Genomic DNA, 17,988 nt, shown 5'->3' on the forward strand with positions numbered 1-17,988 from the left:
CCGGCTAATTTTTTATATATATGTTTTTAGTTGTCCGATTAATTTCTTTCTATTTTTAGTAGAGATGGGGTCTCGCTTTTGTTCAGGCTGGTCTTGAACTCCTGAGCTCGAACAATCCACCCGCCTCAGCCTCCCAGAGAGCTAGGATTACAGGCGTGAGCCACCGCGCCCGGCTTGAGTTTTTATTGTATTAAAAATGCTGTATTATTGAAATGACTTATTCTTATTTGTTGTTGATGTATAGGAAAGTAATAGATTTTTATATTTTGACTTGTAACCAGCAAACTTGCTCATGTCTTATGTTTGGTCTAGTGGCTTGTCTGTGTAGTCTCTTGGGTTTTCTATGTGGATAATCTTACTGTGTGTGACTTAACACGGTTTTCTTTCTTCCTTTCCTCTCCTTATAGCTTTCACTTCTTTTTTATGTCTTACAGTGCTAGCTAGGACTTGTAGTAAAACGGTGAACAGAAACAAGGAGAGTAGCCATCCTTTCTCCTTTCCAACTTTAAAGAGAATACTTCTGATGTTTCACCATGAAATGCAATATTTTTCTCTGGGGTTTTGGTAGATACTGTGTCTCAAAATAAGAAAGTTCCTTCCTATTCTTCTTTTATTAAATATTTTTAAATTGTGAAAAAGTTCTAAATTTTTATCAAATATTCTGTCTGTGTCTATTGAGATGTTCTGTCTCAGTCTGATATATGTTTTATCCTTTAATAAGTTAAAGAAATGAATATATTTCTCTAAAATTAGACCATTTTTTCAATCCTAGGACAAGCCCGACAATGTTATATCAGCTTCCTAATATGATTGGGGCAATATATCCTTGAATATTTGGAGTAGAGCTCATTGTCAAAACCATTTAGACAATGTCTCATTTTTTGGTGGGCAGATTTTTAATTATTGATTCAAATTCTTTCATGATAATTAATGTACTCAAATACTTAATTTTTATTATGAATCAAGTTTGGTATGCTGTATTTTCTTTTTGAGAAACATTCCTATTTCATTCAAGTGTTTTTTTTTTCCGGTGTTTTAAAGCTCTACTCTATAAGCATACCACCTTTCCAACCCTAACACCATCTGTTTTTGTTTTGTCCCATTACACATCCCACCCCGCCTCTTTCAAACTAGCCCAATCTTGTTAGAGGCTTTTTTTTATATGTTATTAGTTTATTGTTTTCAGAGAGTGAGCTTTGAGATGTCACGGCCTTGTTGATCATTTCTTTATTTTCCATTCCTATAATTTTATGTATTTATCCTTGTATTTTGTCTCTTTCCCTGGAATGAGTCTCAGTTTTATTGCTTTTTTTTTTTTTTTTTTTTTTAGGGCATTGAGTTAGTTGTTTAATTTACCAACTTTCTTCTATTTTAATATTTTTCCTAATATTTCAATATAAGGTATTAATATAAATTTTTCTTTAGATACCACTTTAAATGCATGCCAAAGTTTTGAAAGGTAGTGTTATAATCATCCATTTTTAAATATTTTTCCGTTTCCATTATGATTCCTTATTTAAATGCTATTTAAAGTATGGTTCAAAGCTTCTTTTGTTATTGATTTCTAATTGACCTCTAATTGAGGTAAGAGAATGTGCTGTGTATGACAAGTTAAGTGGTCTTTGTTGAGCCTTGCTTTGTGGTCTGATAAGTAGTCAGTTTTTGCCATAATGTTCTACATGTACTTGAGGATATTTTGTAATTGCTAGTGATTGGATAGGGCTCTATACATCTACTAAATTAATCTGGGTAGTTATGTTGTTCCAACCTTCCATTTACTTAACATTTTTCATCTGTCTGATCTACAAATAACAAAATGAAGTATGTTAAAATTTCTCTCTCTGATGATAGATTTATCAATTTCTCCTTGAAATTCTGCTTTTCTTTCTCTATATAATTGAGGCTATATGCTGTAGGTACATAAAAATCAGAATTCATATGTCTTCCTCAAAGAATTATTCCTTTTATTATTATGTAGAGATCTTTATTACTAACACTTCTTTTTCCTTAATATTTATTTTGTTTGGTATTAATCTAGCTATACCAGCTCTTAAAAAATAATATTTGCCTGGTGTATTTTTTCTTATCCATTTATTTCCAATACATGAGTTACTTGTTTTTAGGTGTATTTCTTCCAACAGTATATAACTAAATTTTTTTCTTAACCAATCTGATATTTGTCTTTTAAATGATGAATTTATTTCATTTATGTTTATTCTGGTTGGTAGTATGTTAGAATTTATTTTCATTATCTTATTTTGTGCTTTATATATGCTATACTTTTCTTTTTTCTCCTTTTCTACTTTCTATTGTATTGATTAATTTTCATCACTCCTCTTTTTTTCCCATTGTTTATCTGCAAGTGGTCATCCTTGACATTTTAAAGCATAATTGACTTGATAACATCTAAAATTATTCAATATTTCTGCCTGCTTTCAGAATGGTACCAGGGTTTTAGAAAACTTTAAAATTTTTAACTCCCATCTTTGATGCTGTTCTTATTCAGTATTTTAGTGTTATCTTTCTTTTCTAAACCTCAGTGATTTACCCACATTTTTATCAGTTCCTTTACTCATGCTTGCTTCTTTCTCCTTACTTTGTTCTTCTGATTTTATTTCCCTTATTCCTGAAATAGTTCCTTTAGTAGATCTCTTAGAGGTAATGTCTTGGTGGTAAATTCTCTCAGTCTTGCTTGAAAATGTCTTTTTTTTTTACTGTCAGTCTTGAATAAAAATTTAGCTGGATATAACATTTTAGGTTATATATAATTTTAGAACTTAAAATTTTATATATAATTTTATTTTCTTTATGCATTTATATTTTGCTGCTGAGAAGCCTAATTTTCATTTCTTGCAAGTAATATACCTTGTCATTTCTCTCTGATAGCTTTTAAGACACTTTTCTCTGTCTTTGGTGTCCTGAAGTTTCATTACAGTTTGTCTAGTCAAGGATATTTGTTGTTTATTTTGCTCAGGACTTCCGAAATCTGTGCTTCCTGAATCTGAATAATTCATTTCTCTACCAGTTCTAGAAATTTATCTGTCATTGTCTCTTTGAATATTTCTTACCCCTATTCCTTTTGTTATTTTCCGTTAAGTATTTAAAAAATTATGATAGCCTTCTCTAAGCATCACCCACATTTCTCAGCCTCCTTTAATATTTTATATCTCTTTGCTTTTCTGTGTTACATTTTCGTTAATTTTTCAAGTTTAACTGAAAGTTCAGTAAACCTCTCTTTAAGTATATTTAGTCACTTAAACCTATCTATTTAGTGTTTAATTTGAATGTCTATTTAAACTTTTCCTATTCTACGTGGATCTCTCTCAAATCTATAGTTTTTTTAAATAGTGTTTTCCTTTATTATTTTAAATACTAATATTTAAAAGTATTTCTTTGATAGTTCTGTAATAGGGGTATAATCCTGTTCATTTTATCATTTTATCTACCAAATTTTGCTCATGGTAGATTTAGTCATGTGTTCTGTGATTTTGCATTGCGAGTTTATGTTTGGTAGAGCTTTATCTGTGGGAATTGTGTGAAGGGTATGTGCCTCTTGCATTTTCTTCCACCTAATGTTCCAAGGCTATTATCTACTTAGAACTGTTTTTTTTTTCAGTTGAATTCTTGGCTTGGGAGATCTGCAGTCATTCAAGTAGTGTAAATTTGAACTCCAAATCCATGTGAGTGAAGGCCTAAGACAAGAATTCTGAGGGGAGATTATTTTCCCTCACATCATGAGCCCAGGCCAAGAAAGGAAAGCTTCCTTGTTCTCCTCTAAGATAATGAGTAAACTTTTTTCCTCTAAGATAATGAGTAAACTTTTTGCTTAGTCCATTCTTTCAATAAAGGTGTTACAATTTAAGGCCTCAGATATATGCAGCAATCTTAGTTTTAACTTTTTTCCTTGTATTCATTCAAAGCCTTGTTTCTAATCTGTGTACTTACCAAAATTTAAGCTGCAATATTTCCCAGATCAGGGATCAATCCCTACACCTACTGCAGTGTAAGCTCCCATATTTATCATTCTGGCTTTTTGTACTTTTTTATTTCTATGCTCTTGGGGGTATTTCTTATGGGCTCTGCAAAATATTCACAAGAAGTTATTTACAAATTATTGTTTCTAGATGTTTCTAGCAAGAGTTTTTTTGGGTTAGTCTACAGTGTTACCACAAGTGAAAGTTATTCTTTTACTATTTAATTATTTTCCCTTTGTTTGAGGTATGATATGTAATAACATTATTTTTTTAGCCATAAAGTCCTCCTCTTTTAATCGAGATTCAATTCATTCATATTTGTTATTGGAAGTGATTTATGTAAATTCTTATAAAATTTTACAGCTTAAACAATAACTATTCGTCTATTTAAGTTCTTTTCAAATTTTCTTTTTTTTAAAACATAGGGGTTATATTTTATTTTAATCCTCTGCGGTATTTTCAAAGGTATATATACTTCTTTAAAGTATACTTGTAGAAATATTTAACTTTTAAAAACCATTTTAAACCAAGCTTACCTATTTTAAACCAATTTTAGTATTTGTAAGATTCAAAAATGAAAAAATAGCTTATGAATGCCTCCTAAGTAAACATGGAATTTCAGATAGCTTGCTCCTCTTCCTTCTCCCCCATAATCCTCTTCTCTTTGGTTTTAGTTAATGTAATTTGTACTAATAGATCTGAGTTTTAGTAATTAGAGTTTTAACAATATGTATATTCCTTATTGAGGCTACTTTTTACATTTTATTTAAATTGAAAGTTAAAAGGACACAAAAAATATAAAAATCAATTGCATATCTTTAACCAATAGCAACCCATCTGGAAAAGAATTTAAAAATCCCATTTACAATAGCATCAAAAAGAATAAAATACTTAGGAATAAATTTAACCAAGGAGGTGAAAGGTCTGTACACTGAAAGCTATAAAATATTCATGAGAGAAACTAAAAAAGATACAAATAAATGCCAAGATAACTCATGTTCATGGATTCAAAGAATTAATATTGTTAAAATGTCTGTACCACTCAAAGTAAAATACAGATGCAGTGCAATCTCTATTAAAATTCCAATGGCATTCATCTCAGAAATAGGAAAAACAATTCTAAAATATAATAGAACCACAAAAGATCTGAAATAGCCAAAGCAATCTTGAGAAAGAAAAATTTAGAGGCATCACATTTCCTGACTTCCAATTATATTTCAAAGCTATAGTAATTAAAACAGTATAGTGCTGGCATAAAAACAGACACATAGACCAATGGAACAAAACAGAGAGCCTAGAAATAAACCTAAGTGTGTACAGTCATCTAATTTTTGACAAAGGCACCAGGAAGACACAATGGAAAAAAGGAGAGTCTCTTCAACAAATGGTGCTGGGAAAATTGGATATCCACATGCAAATAAATTAATTTGAACCTTTATCTTACAAAACATAAACTCAAAATGGAGTAAAGGCCGAAATATAAGGCCTGAAACTGTAAAACTACTAGGAAAACACATAGGGGAAAAGCTCCTTGACATTGGCCTAGGTAATGATTTTATGGATATCACATCAAAAGCTCAGGCAACAAAAGCAAATATAAACAAGTGGAACCACATCAAACTGAAAAGTTTTTGCACAGCAAAGGAAACAATCAACAAAATGGAAAGGAAGCCTATAGACTGGGAGAAAATATCCATGAACCATATGTCTGATAAGCGGTTAATATCCAAAATATGAAAGGAGCTCACACATCTCAATAGCAAAAAACAAATAATCTGACTAAAAAATGGGTGAAGAACCTGAAGAGACAGTTCTCCAAAGAAGACATGAAAATTGCCAACAGGCATATGAAAAGGTATACAACTAATCATCAGGGAAATGCAAATCAAAACCACAATGCGATATCACTTCACACCTGTTAAGATAGCTATTATCAAAAAGACAAGAGATTAGTGTTAGTGAGGGTATGGAAAAAACGAACCTTGGTACACTGCGGGCAGAAATGTAAATTGGTGCAGCCATTACGGGAAACAGAATGGAGGTTCCTCAAAAAATTAAAAATAAAACTACCATACAGACCAGAAATCCCTTTTCTGGGTTTATACTTAAAATAAATGAAATCAGCCCCTTGTAGAGATACCTGCATTCCCATGTTTATTGCAGCATTATTCACAATAACCAAGATATGGAAACAACCTAAGTGTCCATCAATGGATAAATGGATAAAAAAGTTGTGATACAAACACATACACACACACACACACACACACACACACACACACATAGTGAAAGATTATTCAGCCTTAAAAAAGACCCTGCCATATGTGACAGCATGAGTGAAACTGGGGAACACTATGCTAAGTGAAATAAGCCAGACATAGAAAGAAAAATACTTAATGATCTCACTTATACATGGAATCTATTAAAATAAAGTCAAATACCTAGACACAGAGATTAGATCCGTGGTTACCAGGGTGAGGAGCAGAAAATGGAAAATGGAAGATATAGGTCAAAGCGTAAAAAGTTACAGTTATGTAAGATGAATAAAAAATGTTAAAAAGCAGTTTGCAAATATTTTGACTTCTATTTTAATTGATTTTATTGCTTGACATCAAACTTCATATATTTGTCAATTGGAATATATTTTTAAGTAACTTTTTTCTAAACTGTTGCAAATTTTCTGAGACCTGAAAACGTGACTGAAAATGTTTGTTGCATTCAATTTGCAAGACATATGTATTTTATGTGTCACAAATTTTCCCTCTTAAAACACTATTGCTAAAAAAAAAACAAACCAAAATAAAAACAACAACAACAACAACAACAACAAAAACCCCAAACAAACTCTATATCTCTTGCTCCATTTTCTTCTGGAATTTGGTGTTCTGAAGCTAAGGATATTTAGTCGACTGTAGGTAACCTACAGTGTTACCTGCATGTCCATAGATGTGTCTGTTTGCGTGTGTCCTTAGATAAACGTAAGAGTTCTTTAAAATATCCATATAGGTCAAAAACGTTACCTAGATGTGACTATTAGGTCTTTATTCAACTAAGAAAAGTTCTATTCTTTCACAGCTTTGTCATTACATTCAGGGCATTTGTATAGATCTTTTTTTTTAGGAACTCTTTTGAGAACCCTTTAAGGTCCCCAGTACCTTGCAAGCGAATAGCACGATTTTATATATGTTGGTTCTCTATATTCTGTCTCCTGTATGGTTTGTATTCTCTCACTGTTTTTCCTTTCTGTGCATTTTGTATGCATTCTTGGAAAACTTACCCTGTTTATCTTCCACTCAATACTCAGCGGCAACAAATCTGCTCTTTACTGACATACCAATGTGGAGTTGAATTCTTACACTGCATTTTTGTTTTCTTAAACCTCTTGTCTATCTCTTTCTTTTCCCTTCTTCTCTCATTGTTCTTTTTTGTTTAACTTGTTTTCTCATAAGTTTGTTCCTTTATCATAGAATTTATGTTTTCATGTATGCCGAGAAGTTTCCTGAAAATGTCTCTAGATTCTGCAAAGCACCATTTTCAAAGGGATGCTCTTCATCTGGGTCCTTAAGGTGCTGCTCCTGCTGCTTGCAGTGTTCTAATAGGTCTCCGGGGTGTCCTGATCTCTCTTTTCTCCTTCTCGAGCAGGGAGAGACTCATTAGTTCCCAGGGTATTTTGGTAGGCAGGATGAGTGGATTGGCCTTGGATCCTCCATCTGTCTGTCTACTTGTATGAAGATTGAGTCACATTTTTAAACCTACAGTGATGTTGCCAGTTGCCAACAGGCTTCACCTGGTGTATGTCTTCTCTACTGACATAGCATCTTTCTGTAACCACAACCCCATTTCTCTGTTGCTCTGACCTGCTGTGTCACAGGAAGAACTATAGTCAGCAGGCTGCACTGTCTCCACAGTTACTACTGTGACTGTTCCAGCCTCTACACTGTTCTATACCTAGAGAATGCATTGTGTTTTTGGGATCCCATCCATCTTCCCAGTTCTCTCTCTCAGTTTCGAGCTCTTCCTGGGTTTAGGACGACATTGGGGAAGGGAGGAGGAAGACCAGGGAACTGTTCTTTGTTTGGTTTGGAGCTGAAGCAAGGATGGTGGTGGTGACTATTTATTCCATTCCCCGGTTTTTCAAGATCCTGGGTGTCTGAATCAGGTATTGGCAGAGAGGGAATTACAACATGCCTTCCTATCTATTTCTTTAAAGCAGTTTCTCTTTAGAGAAGAGAACTTGGCATATGTCATACATGTGCTCGATAGGTTTTTCTCAATCCAGCTTCATTTGCCTCATAAGTATTGTCAGTTTCTTCCACATCCGGGCAATTAGGTTGTCTGTCAGTGTTTGTTCACCTTGTTATATAAGTCTTCATATTTGTCTGTATTTGCTGGGGTATTTTCCTGAGAAGCAAGGAGAGGCTTGTTGGAAGCCTCTAGGCAGAGGCCATTTTGGATGGAAAGTCCCACAATGCATTTCAGTTTTTTTACCTGTCTTCCCAGGGAGAACATGAGACCCTTAAGAAGAGGGCAGGGTCCCAGGCATCACTGGGTCCCCAGCATTTTGCAGGCAACTGGCACAGAATTTCTGCTCAATAAATGTTGAAAGAATGAACAAAAGATTGAGAGGAAGCTCTTTGTTATTCGTCTATTATCCATATTAAAGCGTTTAAAATGAATCTTAAAGGATCCACCTGCCTCTCAAAAAAGAATTGAAAATGTGTCTTGTGGCCCAAGAAGCTAATTAAAGGTAGCCTGGGTCATGGGGTGTGTAATTAAAACTTTTATATTGCAGTAAAGTAATACTTATTAAGCAAAAGATGGGATGGGGGCAACAATATCTTCTCATGTACAAGACATGTTTATGTTCATCTTTAGGATAATTACTATTTGTTTACTCTCTACTAATAAGTAGAATGAAGCAAACAGGGTTAAAGTACAACAAAAGGGATGCAGGTTAGAGGTGAGCAGAAACTTTCTAACAGAGTAGCTTTATAATCGGTGGAATTATCAAGGAAAGTTGTGCAATTGCTTTCACTAGAAATGCTTTCCAACCATTTAGATGTGAAACTGTTTAGAGGTAAGGAATGAACTGGTTGGCTGCCCCAAAACTGTCAGATGGGCCTGTGAGTCTTAGCAAAAGGGTTCGGTCACTCTTGGGTGCCAGAGAGTCTCAGCTGCTGGGCTTAGCCGCAAGCATCTGTTGCTTTGAAGGAGTGATTTAGCGATATCAAACAGCCAAGTGATTAATCAAGAAAACAAGTGGGCATTTGACATCAAGAGAAAAAAATAGTCGAGGAGATGCTGTAGGGAAAATAGGCACCCAGGCTTGGATTCCCAAACCAATGGTGCTTTCAGGGATATTTACAAATTACACCCCACTGCAAGAGAAAGATCAATCTGCTGCACGGCTAAATTAATATTTAACTTGCTCAAGAAAAGTCAATCCTTTGAGTTATTAGGGAAGTTAACAAGCAGCCCTAAACTGACGTTATTTTACCTAAGCCATCGGCATGTTTTAAAACTCATCAATGCTATTTTCTTCACATCCTTCCTAGTTGATGTTCCCCACCCCACCCCAATCCAACCCTCTCATTGAATCCTCCCTACGTTTCCCCTCTTTCCTCTTCCTGATGCAGAACACTTCCTTCAAATAAAACCTGATGTAGACGCCCAGTAAAATAAACACACAAACAAAAGCTGTGGGAACAGAAGTGAGGTCTGAAGCCTCACCCCTTGGCCACTCCTGCACTTTTCCACCCAGGTACCTCCTGAGAAGGCCTCGGTGCAGTTTTCAACCCCCAGACCAAGAACAGTGACTTCCAAGCCTCATTGAGCAGCAGAACCAACTGGGGAGGAGGGTGCTATAAAATCACACTTGTGGGCCTATCGCATCCCCACTGATTTAAAATCTTCATACATAAGGCCTAGGGATCAGTATTTTTAGAGGACCTAGCTGGTGAGTCCCCTTTAATTATCCTGGCACAGGCCGAAAGAGCCCAGCAGAATTGTCCCTGGAATCCCTGTGCTTGGCGGGCCCAAGGGCTCTCCCAGGTGTGACGTTTTGCAGTTGGATGATGGTCAGATCTATCTTCAGCCAGGTCTGGAAGGGCCTCTGGCTATACCCACACAGAGATGTAATGAGAGGATGTGGGTGAGGGGGACAGCAGAGAAGGCTTCCTGGGAGAGGTGGAATTTGGGTAGAAATAGAGGGCAGGAAATTCAATTCAACTCACTTTGCAAGTAAATATCCAGTCCAGTGCTGCATGCAGAAGGTCCTCAATAAACAGGCGTTATCCCCATCGTGTTTAACCATGCACTATCACCTTTCGCTGCTCCCCTGCTCTGTTATTCTCCAGAGTCCTACTCATCACCTGACATGCCCTTGCCTATTTTTTAATTGTCCCTCCAGCACACAGTAAGCTCCCTCAGAGTAGGGCTGTGTCTACTGTGTTCCCACAGCCCAGCCCAGGGTCTGCCAGGTGCATCATAGGTACTCAGTAAATATTTGTTGAGTAAGTGGGCCAGTGTGTGACTACCCCTGGTGGGGTGTGGGGACAGCGAGGAAGTCAAGCTGGCTGAGCACCCCAGGCCCAGAGAAAGTCTGGTAGTGTCTGGGCTGAGAAGGCAGTTCCAGGGAGCTTGCAGAGAAGTCTGAATGCCACGCCAGAGCGGCTAGTCTTTCTTCAGCAGACAGTGAGGAGCCTCCAGGTTTCTGTGCGGTAAGAGATAAGATCAAGCTTGGCTCGAGAAAGATAAGTTTGGCAGCAGAGTTCAGAGGGATTAGAGACAGGAGGGGGTAGAAGCTGCGCGGCCATTCAGGGACTCTCCAGTTGTCCAGGGGCAGGTAGTATGGGTTGGAACTAGGATGGATGCTTGGGCTTGGGACACACGTATCAGGAGGAGAATGTGGCAGAGGGTGGCTTCACCAGACCTGCCTCCTGAAAGACCATGATGTCGTGAAAGGGAGGAAAGACTGAAATTCACTCATTGACCCATGCGCGAGGGGCTGGCTGGAGGAGGAGAGCAGGTGAAGCTGCCAGGGAGCTGCCCTTGGACCCAGGGAGGACAGGCTTGGGGGATACCTCTTTTGACAGTAGAAGAGGTAACAGAGGGAGCAGTAAGAAGTGGAAAGACAGGTAGGAGGAGAAGCAGGACCATGGAAATGGGGGCCACAGCCCCAGAAGAAATGCTGGTCACCAGTGTCAGAGGGTGCTGAGGGTCCAGGGGGACAATAGATAACGAGGAGCAGGCTGATACCCAGGGGACATCAGGTTGCTTCTGAGACACCAGGACACAGTTGGCGTTGTGGTGGGGCAGAGGGCAGCTGGCATGGCGTGAAGGTAGATGATGAGGCAGTGGAGGTCCATGGCATCTTCCCTTCAGGTGCTGAGGGGAGTGGGAGGGAGGGTAGGGAAAGAGGGAGGCAGCCTGAGCCAGAGCTGGGGAAGGAAAGAATTGTCAGAAAGAGGGGACTTGAGTCTGGCTGAGGTGGAGGGGAAGCATTCCCAGCAAAGAAGAGACTAACCACTCGGGGGGGGGGAACTGATTTATTAATAGAAAAGCCCAAGGAGAGTCATCACATCTGCCCACTGTTAACTCGTTAACCGCTCTGGGGAAAGGCATGGTGCCCCCACGGAGGGAAGGACGGAGGAGGAGGGGCTGACCTAGTGGTCCTCCCTGACCTTGTAGGGCCAGACCATCATCAGGTATATGGTGTGAAGTGGTGAGGAGGGAAGGACACTTCTCCAGCATAACGTATAACAGCTTCAAGGTGGGCTCCTGATCTAGAACACTCTGGCCATCTCCAGAAACAGGAAGAGAAACTGGAACTGTCAGATCTGAGCTTGGGAGAACTGCTCCTAACTCCAATGCCCTGTCCCCTGTTGCTACCTAAGCAAATCCTTCCAACACACACTCAAGGCCCAGCCCACAAAAACAGTGCCCTCCTCTGCACACCTCACCGTGCCTAACCCTGGGCTATCCCCGTTGCCTTCTCTGCGGGTTTACAGCTGACTGTGTGACTGCCGGTCTTTCCCACCTGATGCCATCCTCTGGGGTGAGGGCCCCGTGGGTGTTCACAGAGTGCCCTGGAAGTGAGCAGTAAAGTCAGTTAGAGGCTTCTGCAGGAAAAGAACAGCGAGGAGTTGGATAGGAAGCGTGGCCGCACCCTGTGGGCACTGGAGCAGCAGCCCACAGATTCTCTGAACTGCGTCATTCATTCAACGGATACATGCTATCACCTCCCGCGGGCCAGGCACTGTACGGGGCACTGGGGATTCTGTAGTGATCAAAACAGACACGAATCCCAAGAGTCGAGACCCCATTTTAATAAGGGGAGATCCACAAAGAACAAAGTGGATTAGTAAATACCATTCCCGGGCAGAGGATGTGGCAGGGGAGTTGCACTGAGTAGTCAGGGTGCTCTTGTCGCGGCGAAGATGAAAGAAGACAAAGCTGATTGTTGAAGCTCATCCAGTCCTGGGAGGGCTGTAAGGCCTCAACCGGCCTCTTCGCAGGGCGCAGGGCCCGAAGGTCCGGGATGCGGGGAGCTGGGGCGGGTCGGTGCGGTTCTCAGAGAGCACCACGAGGGGGAGCCCGCACGCCTCCTAGCGCCTTCCGAGCCCTCCCGCACCGCCTTGCAAGCAAAAGTTTTTCTTAAACTAACAATGCCAGTGTAAGGAGGTGCTCGCGCCTGATTGGACGGGGGAATTTTGCAGGTTTGATTCCTTGATTGGACAGGAGGTGTTAGGGGTGGGGAGAGAGCTGATGGTGGGGGATCCCGCTCCCTCCCCGTCAGTCTGGCCGGCTCCGTCCTCTCGTAGGCTCCGCTGTAGCTCGCAATGTGACACCAGGACGCACACGCTCGCGCGCTCTCCCAGGCTCGCTCTCCCTCGCCCTCTCTCTGTCTCTCACACACACGCAGGCACACACCCACCTCTCCCATAAACACACACACACACATGCACACCCACACCCACGCGCGCCCGCACCGCCCTACGCGCGTACACTCCCGCCCACGCCCACGCAGCGCTCCGGGGAGCCGGGTCCCGGCCAGAGCGCGAAAGGATACCGAGAAGCCACCCGCGGGGAGCGCAGCGGCGCCCCGGGACGCGGCGCCCTCCCCGCGCGGCCGCCTCGGCTTGGGCTCGGCCTGGGGGCCGCCGGCCGGCGATGGCCCTGGATTGCCTGCTGCTGTTCCTCCTGGCATCCGCAGTGGCCGCGATGGAAGGTAATGTACCCTCCACCGAGCAAGTTGGCGGCTGGTGGCTGCCGCTTCGGGGCCACTGTGCTTCGCGGCTCACAGTGGGGGTTTCTCTTGGCTGCTTCGCGTTGCGCGCATCCCAGGACCCGAGGGCAACGCGGTCTAGAAGCCTCCGCCGCGGCCGGGCGCCGGGCTAGGGCGGCACCCACCGGCGCGCCCCCGGCTGGCTCTTAGCACCCAAAGCTGGCTCGCGGAGTACCCCGGCTCCCGCACACCGGCACTCTTTGGCAGTCTCTGTCACCCGCAGCCTCTGCTCGGAGAGCGCGGAGCCGGCTGCATTGCGGTGCACGCTGCTTAGCTCTGGGCAGAGCTGGGCGTCCAGGAAGAAGGGACGCCTCAGGCCATCGGCTCCTAGAGTACGGGCGCCGGTCAGCTCCCTTCCTATCCCAGGCATCGATGCGCTTCAGAGCAGCTGCGCGCCACCTCCCTTTCCCCAGCTCGCAGTCCACCGAGTCTGCTCTCTGGGCACCGCAAGCAAGTGCTGTGCGCGTGGGCTGGGGAAGCCCTGCCCTGGTACTCCGCCAGTGGCCGCCGAAGGAGAGGGGCTGAGTTCGGGGAACAGTCTGGTGGTCCGGGAGCCTGCGGGACTGCACCTTTCCAGGGTCTGCGGGGCGAGGTGGACACCCTTTTAGCTTCTTGAGCCTTGGAACAGGGGTGGCCTGGGGTGAGTGGTCCTCCTTAAACTCGCCCAGCCTCTCCCCGCCCCAGAGAGGAGACTGGGTAGCCCGGAGCCGGCGGGCACGACACTGTCTGCTAGCTCGGCCTCGGCTGTGCCTCCAGCTAGTGGCCGGGAAAGCGCGCTCAGCGGACACGGTGCCTGGCGCAGCAGGGAGCCCGGGCGCTCACTTGCGCCCGCGAATCCCTGTGGGAAATCCCGGCCCGGCTCCCCGCCTCCCGCCCCCTTCCCCCGCCCCCATCCTTCGCAGCCGAGCGGCGGCCGCGGCCGCCTCCCGGAACACGGCCCCGCTGGAGAGCGGAGTTGGAGCTGTCGCGAGGGAAGCAACTCTGGGGGTGATGCGCTGCCGCAGTCCGGCTAGCAGCCCCGCTTCCCGGCGTCCAGCTCACGGTGGAACTCCGCGGGGGGACTCCAAGCCAGCCGGAGGGACGCAGCTCCTGATGCCCGCGCCGCGTTCCCATCTGCGCGCTCGCTCGGTTGTGCTACCCGTTCCTCCCGAAACTGTCCGCTTGCCCAGTGGAAACTCTCCCCAACCGCCATGGTTTGGAGCCCCCCACCACTCGGGAAAGCGCTGCCCTTCTCTGAGCGAAGCTGGGGGCATTCCAGGCCCTCAGGCGCGGCTAAGATTCCCTTGCCTTTTGGAGAAGGCCACCACATCCCGCGTTTGTTCCAGTGGCGGCGCGGGGGTGCGGCGATTAATGCCTAGCAAGCTCTCGCTTGCTTTTCCGAAGGTGGCGTTTTGTCTCCCCTCGGCCTCCCACTGCCCTCTTGGGTTGCTGATCTTTCTAGGGAGGTGGTTGTTTTTTGGAATGGGCAGGGGACTGGAGCCTTGTGGAGCGCGGTCAACACCCCGGCGTAGGGATGCTTGGGTTTGACTTATTAAGAGACACGTGTGGGACCAGTTGAAATAGGAAATTCAAGGGGATATACACCCCCAAACCCGGCAAGAAAAGCCCAGCTGAGAGCATTGCAAAGGGCGACTGGAGACTGGACTTCATAGCGCCGGGGAGGTCGTGCCGGTCTGAGGCAGGGTCGGCAGGCAGCTCTTTGCACCTCCAGAGAGTCGGTGGGGAGAGCACATCGGTGCTCACTTTGCAAAGGCTGGTCTTGGCATTGGGTTCCCATCAATGGGCCTTGGGTCCCCATGCAAGCAGGCGAAATAGTTTGGAGAGCTTATGTGTGGAACAGCATTACGCGTTAGGACAGTGGGTTTCCCCTCTAGACCCCTCTTCTTGGCTAGCCAGAGTCCCTGTCTGCTTGGCCAGCATCGGCTGCAGGGTACCATTGTGCCGGCACCTAACCTGATATACAGGGCCCTGGCACCAGGTTTTCCCGAGCCACCCTCCTTGGAGCTGTGGTTGCTTCTGGTCCAGCTGGGGAAACTTTGCCAGTGGGCTGGCAGGAAGGAGTCTGACTCTGTGGGCTCACAGTCTCTCCAGCAAGGGTTAAAAGAAACACCACATTCAGCAGAATATTAAAGCAGCCCCTTGGTCCCTGCTCACTGCGCAGGGATAGTACACACCATTCACTCCTTCCTCTCCTAGAATGAACACAGGAAGATTCATTTTCTACTCTCCACACTCCGAGCCGCCTTCCCGCCTGCTTGGCTGGGCCGGGGCCAGCGTCATTTGGTTTGTGATGAGTGAGGAATAATTATCAGAAAAGTGGATCAATGAGCTGCCGACAACAGACAGCAGATCCCTCCAAAGTCGGCGGTGGCCAGGGGGCGCCTCTCATTGCTTGTTTCAGCCACTTGTGTGTCTGCCTGCTACCACCACTACCCAAGTCTCTGGGGGAATTTCAGTTGGGCTTTGCCATCCAGGGCAAGCAGCTTGGAGACCATGCAAGTCCTCAGCCCAGGCCAGAGCAGGGACAAAGGGACAGGGCAGTCACAGGCCAGGTGGGGAGATGGGGCCAGAGGGACACAGGGCCTAGGATTCCCCTTCCCAAGTAGAAAGAAGGAGGGCAGAGCCTAGGAGCCCTCTTCCTGGGTGGAAGGAAGGAGGGCCAGTCCTGTTGTTGGCCAGAGGGCGGAGGAGGGGGCTCTAATTCACATATCATCAGGCAGGAAGCCACGTGGCTTAAGGCATGGGAAACCAGGACTGAAAGAGAGCCCCCCTTCCCTCCTTCTCACCCACCCTTCCCCACTTCCAACTGCTTCTGCTCTGTGAGGAGAGAGATGTCACTTCACAGAAAGGCTGTCTGGGGCTTGTAAAGTCTGTTTTCAGAAGGAAACAAGGCAGGCCGTGGAGCAGGGATGCTGACATCCCCTGGCCCTCTGGACACAAAGCCGGGCCTCTTTCCTCAGCCCCCGACAAACAACTGCTGCTTCAAGCCAGTGCCTTTTCATATTGGCTCTAGGAGCTTGTTAAGAATGGGCTGTTGGTGTCTGTGAAGTGAAGGTAACCGCTTGCATTCTCTGAGCTGCCCCTTGGCTTGTGCCCTTTGGGATAGGACCTGGAAACCTGGGCTTGTCCTGAGGTTGCTTCCACAGTGGCAGGGACATGCTGGGTTTGCAGCAGACACCCACCCTCAGAGTGGGGCATACCTGGACTAAGCATGTTGGCCCTTCTGGAAGGCAGCAACCTGGAATTGCTAATTCTGGTAGCATTCTCCCAGTCCCACCCACTGTGTCCAGGGAATGGCCATGCACCTGTAGGTGGCCTCAGTGTGTGGGACACTGGCTGACTAGAACACTCCCAGAAGACCAGCTTTTTGGTGTAACTTAGAGCAAAGTCCTGGGCTTGGCACCCTAGAATGTCCACACGTATTTGAGTGGTAGATTTCTCAGGGCTAGACAAGTGGTGGGTTCTCGGTAGGCATTACTGATGCATGAGTACACTGCTAAGTTACTGTGCCCCTTTGTGGCATGGCCCACCTTGAAATGCTAGGGCACTGAATTTCACTGTCCACATTTTGGATTCAATTAAGTTTCCATTACAGGTTCGTGATGGAAAACTCCAACCTAAGCCTATGTGTCTACAACAGGCCACCAGGTTGGGCAGTGCTTATCTGCTTCTGCATTTTCTGTTAATATTTTTTTGCTCTGTGTGCATCTGTTTTGGGTGTCCATGAGCATGCTTGAGCCTACAAAGCAGTAGCAGGTGCCAAAGATTTTTTTTTAAATGTCCTAGAAAGGAAAGTAAATTCATCTATTAGCTGATTTTATTTTTTGTGTGTTGTGGAAAGATTGCTTATTACTCAGTGTTTGTGGAGGGGCCTCCTCAAGCCACAAGTGGAACGCTGGTGAGGCAGGGCAGTGCAGCTCCAGGCAATTGCTTGGGAAAAGTCTTGGCGATGTCAACAACTGCAGAGGTCTGGACTCAGCCCCAGCTCAAACTTTCTGGGTTGGTGGAGCAGAGCTGCCAGCAGCTGGTGATGCCCTCAAGCATGGGGAGGGACAGCCAGGCCACACAGGATCCTGCCCCAGCCCCTCCTGCCTTTTGTTGACATGTGCAGACCCAGACTCAATCTCAGAGTCTCTGCCCTGTCCCCTCAAGAGGATGAGTCCTTAATACCAAGATGTACCTTAAGAAAATCCCATGAATCAGAGGCACAGTATGGCCCTTATTTAATTTTACCCATCAAGAAGAAATCTTTGATAAGGCAAATTGGACTGGAGGATAAGGGACAGAATAATAACCTCTTCCTCTGGATCTAGCCTATGGACCCATTTACTAGAAGCTGCCTTTTCTCTCGTTGATTGAATGAATTTCCTGAACGTGGGGCAATGGAAGGAGTTGTCGGGTCAGGAATGAGTCTGGCCATGAGGCTGGGGCTGGAATCAACCTGAGGTGGAGACAGAGAGCAGAATCATGAAGCCAGAGTACTCCACCTGGCTTTCCGTCTCCCAGCTCTGTCGCTTGGGAAATCACCCAGTCCACCTAGCCACAGTGTTTTCCTCCATTCTAGTGGGTCATGATGCCCACCTGTTCGAGCCTTAGGAATTGGGACACATAACATCTGATATGAGGACATGCTCTGTATTAGATTAAAAAGAAAGATGCTATTAAAATCAAAGATACATTTGTATTACCAATTTTAAAAAACCATTTTTAGGTAATCCCTAAGAGTTC

General features: G+C 44.6%; 1 protein-coding gene across 1 annotated transcript in view; it reads left to right on the forward strand.

The window, feature by feature from the left end:
• The first annotated feature begins 12,766 nt into the window (after positions 1–12,766).
• Positions 12,767–17,988, forward strand: part of EPHB1 (EPH receptor B1) — a 414,960-nt gene continuing 409,738 nt past the window's right edge. Inside the window, exon 1 of the mRNA XM_012663531.1 lies at positions 12,767–13,203. Coding sequence (XP_012518985.1) covers positions 13,146–13,203 — 58 coding nt within the window. The 5' untranslated portion in view covers positions 12,767–13,145. The remainder of the gene's footprint in view (positions 13,204–17,988) is intronic.

The sequence above is a fragment of the Propithecus coquereli genome, unplaced genomic scaffold, assembly GCF_000956105.1.
Source record: "Propithecus coquereli isolate 6110/MARCELLA unplaced genomic scaffold, Pcoq_1.0 Scaffold12, whole genome shotgun sequence".
NCBI lineage: Eukaryota > Metazoa > Chordata > Mammalia > Primates > Indriidae > Propithecus > Propithecus coquereli.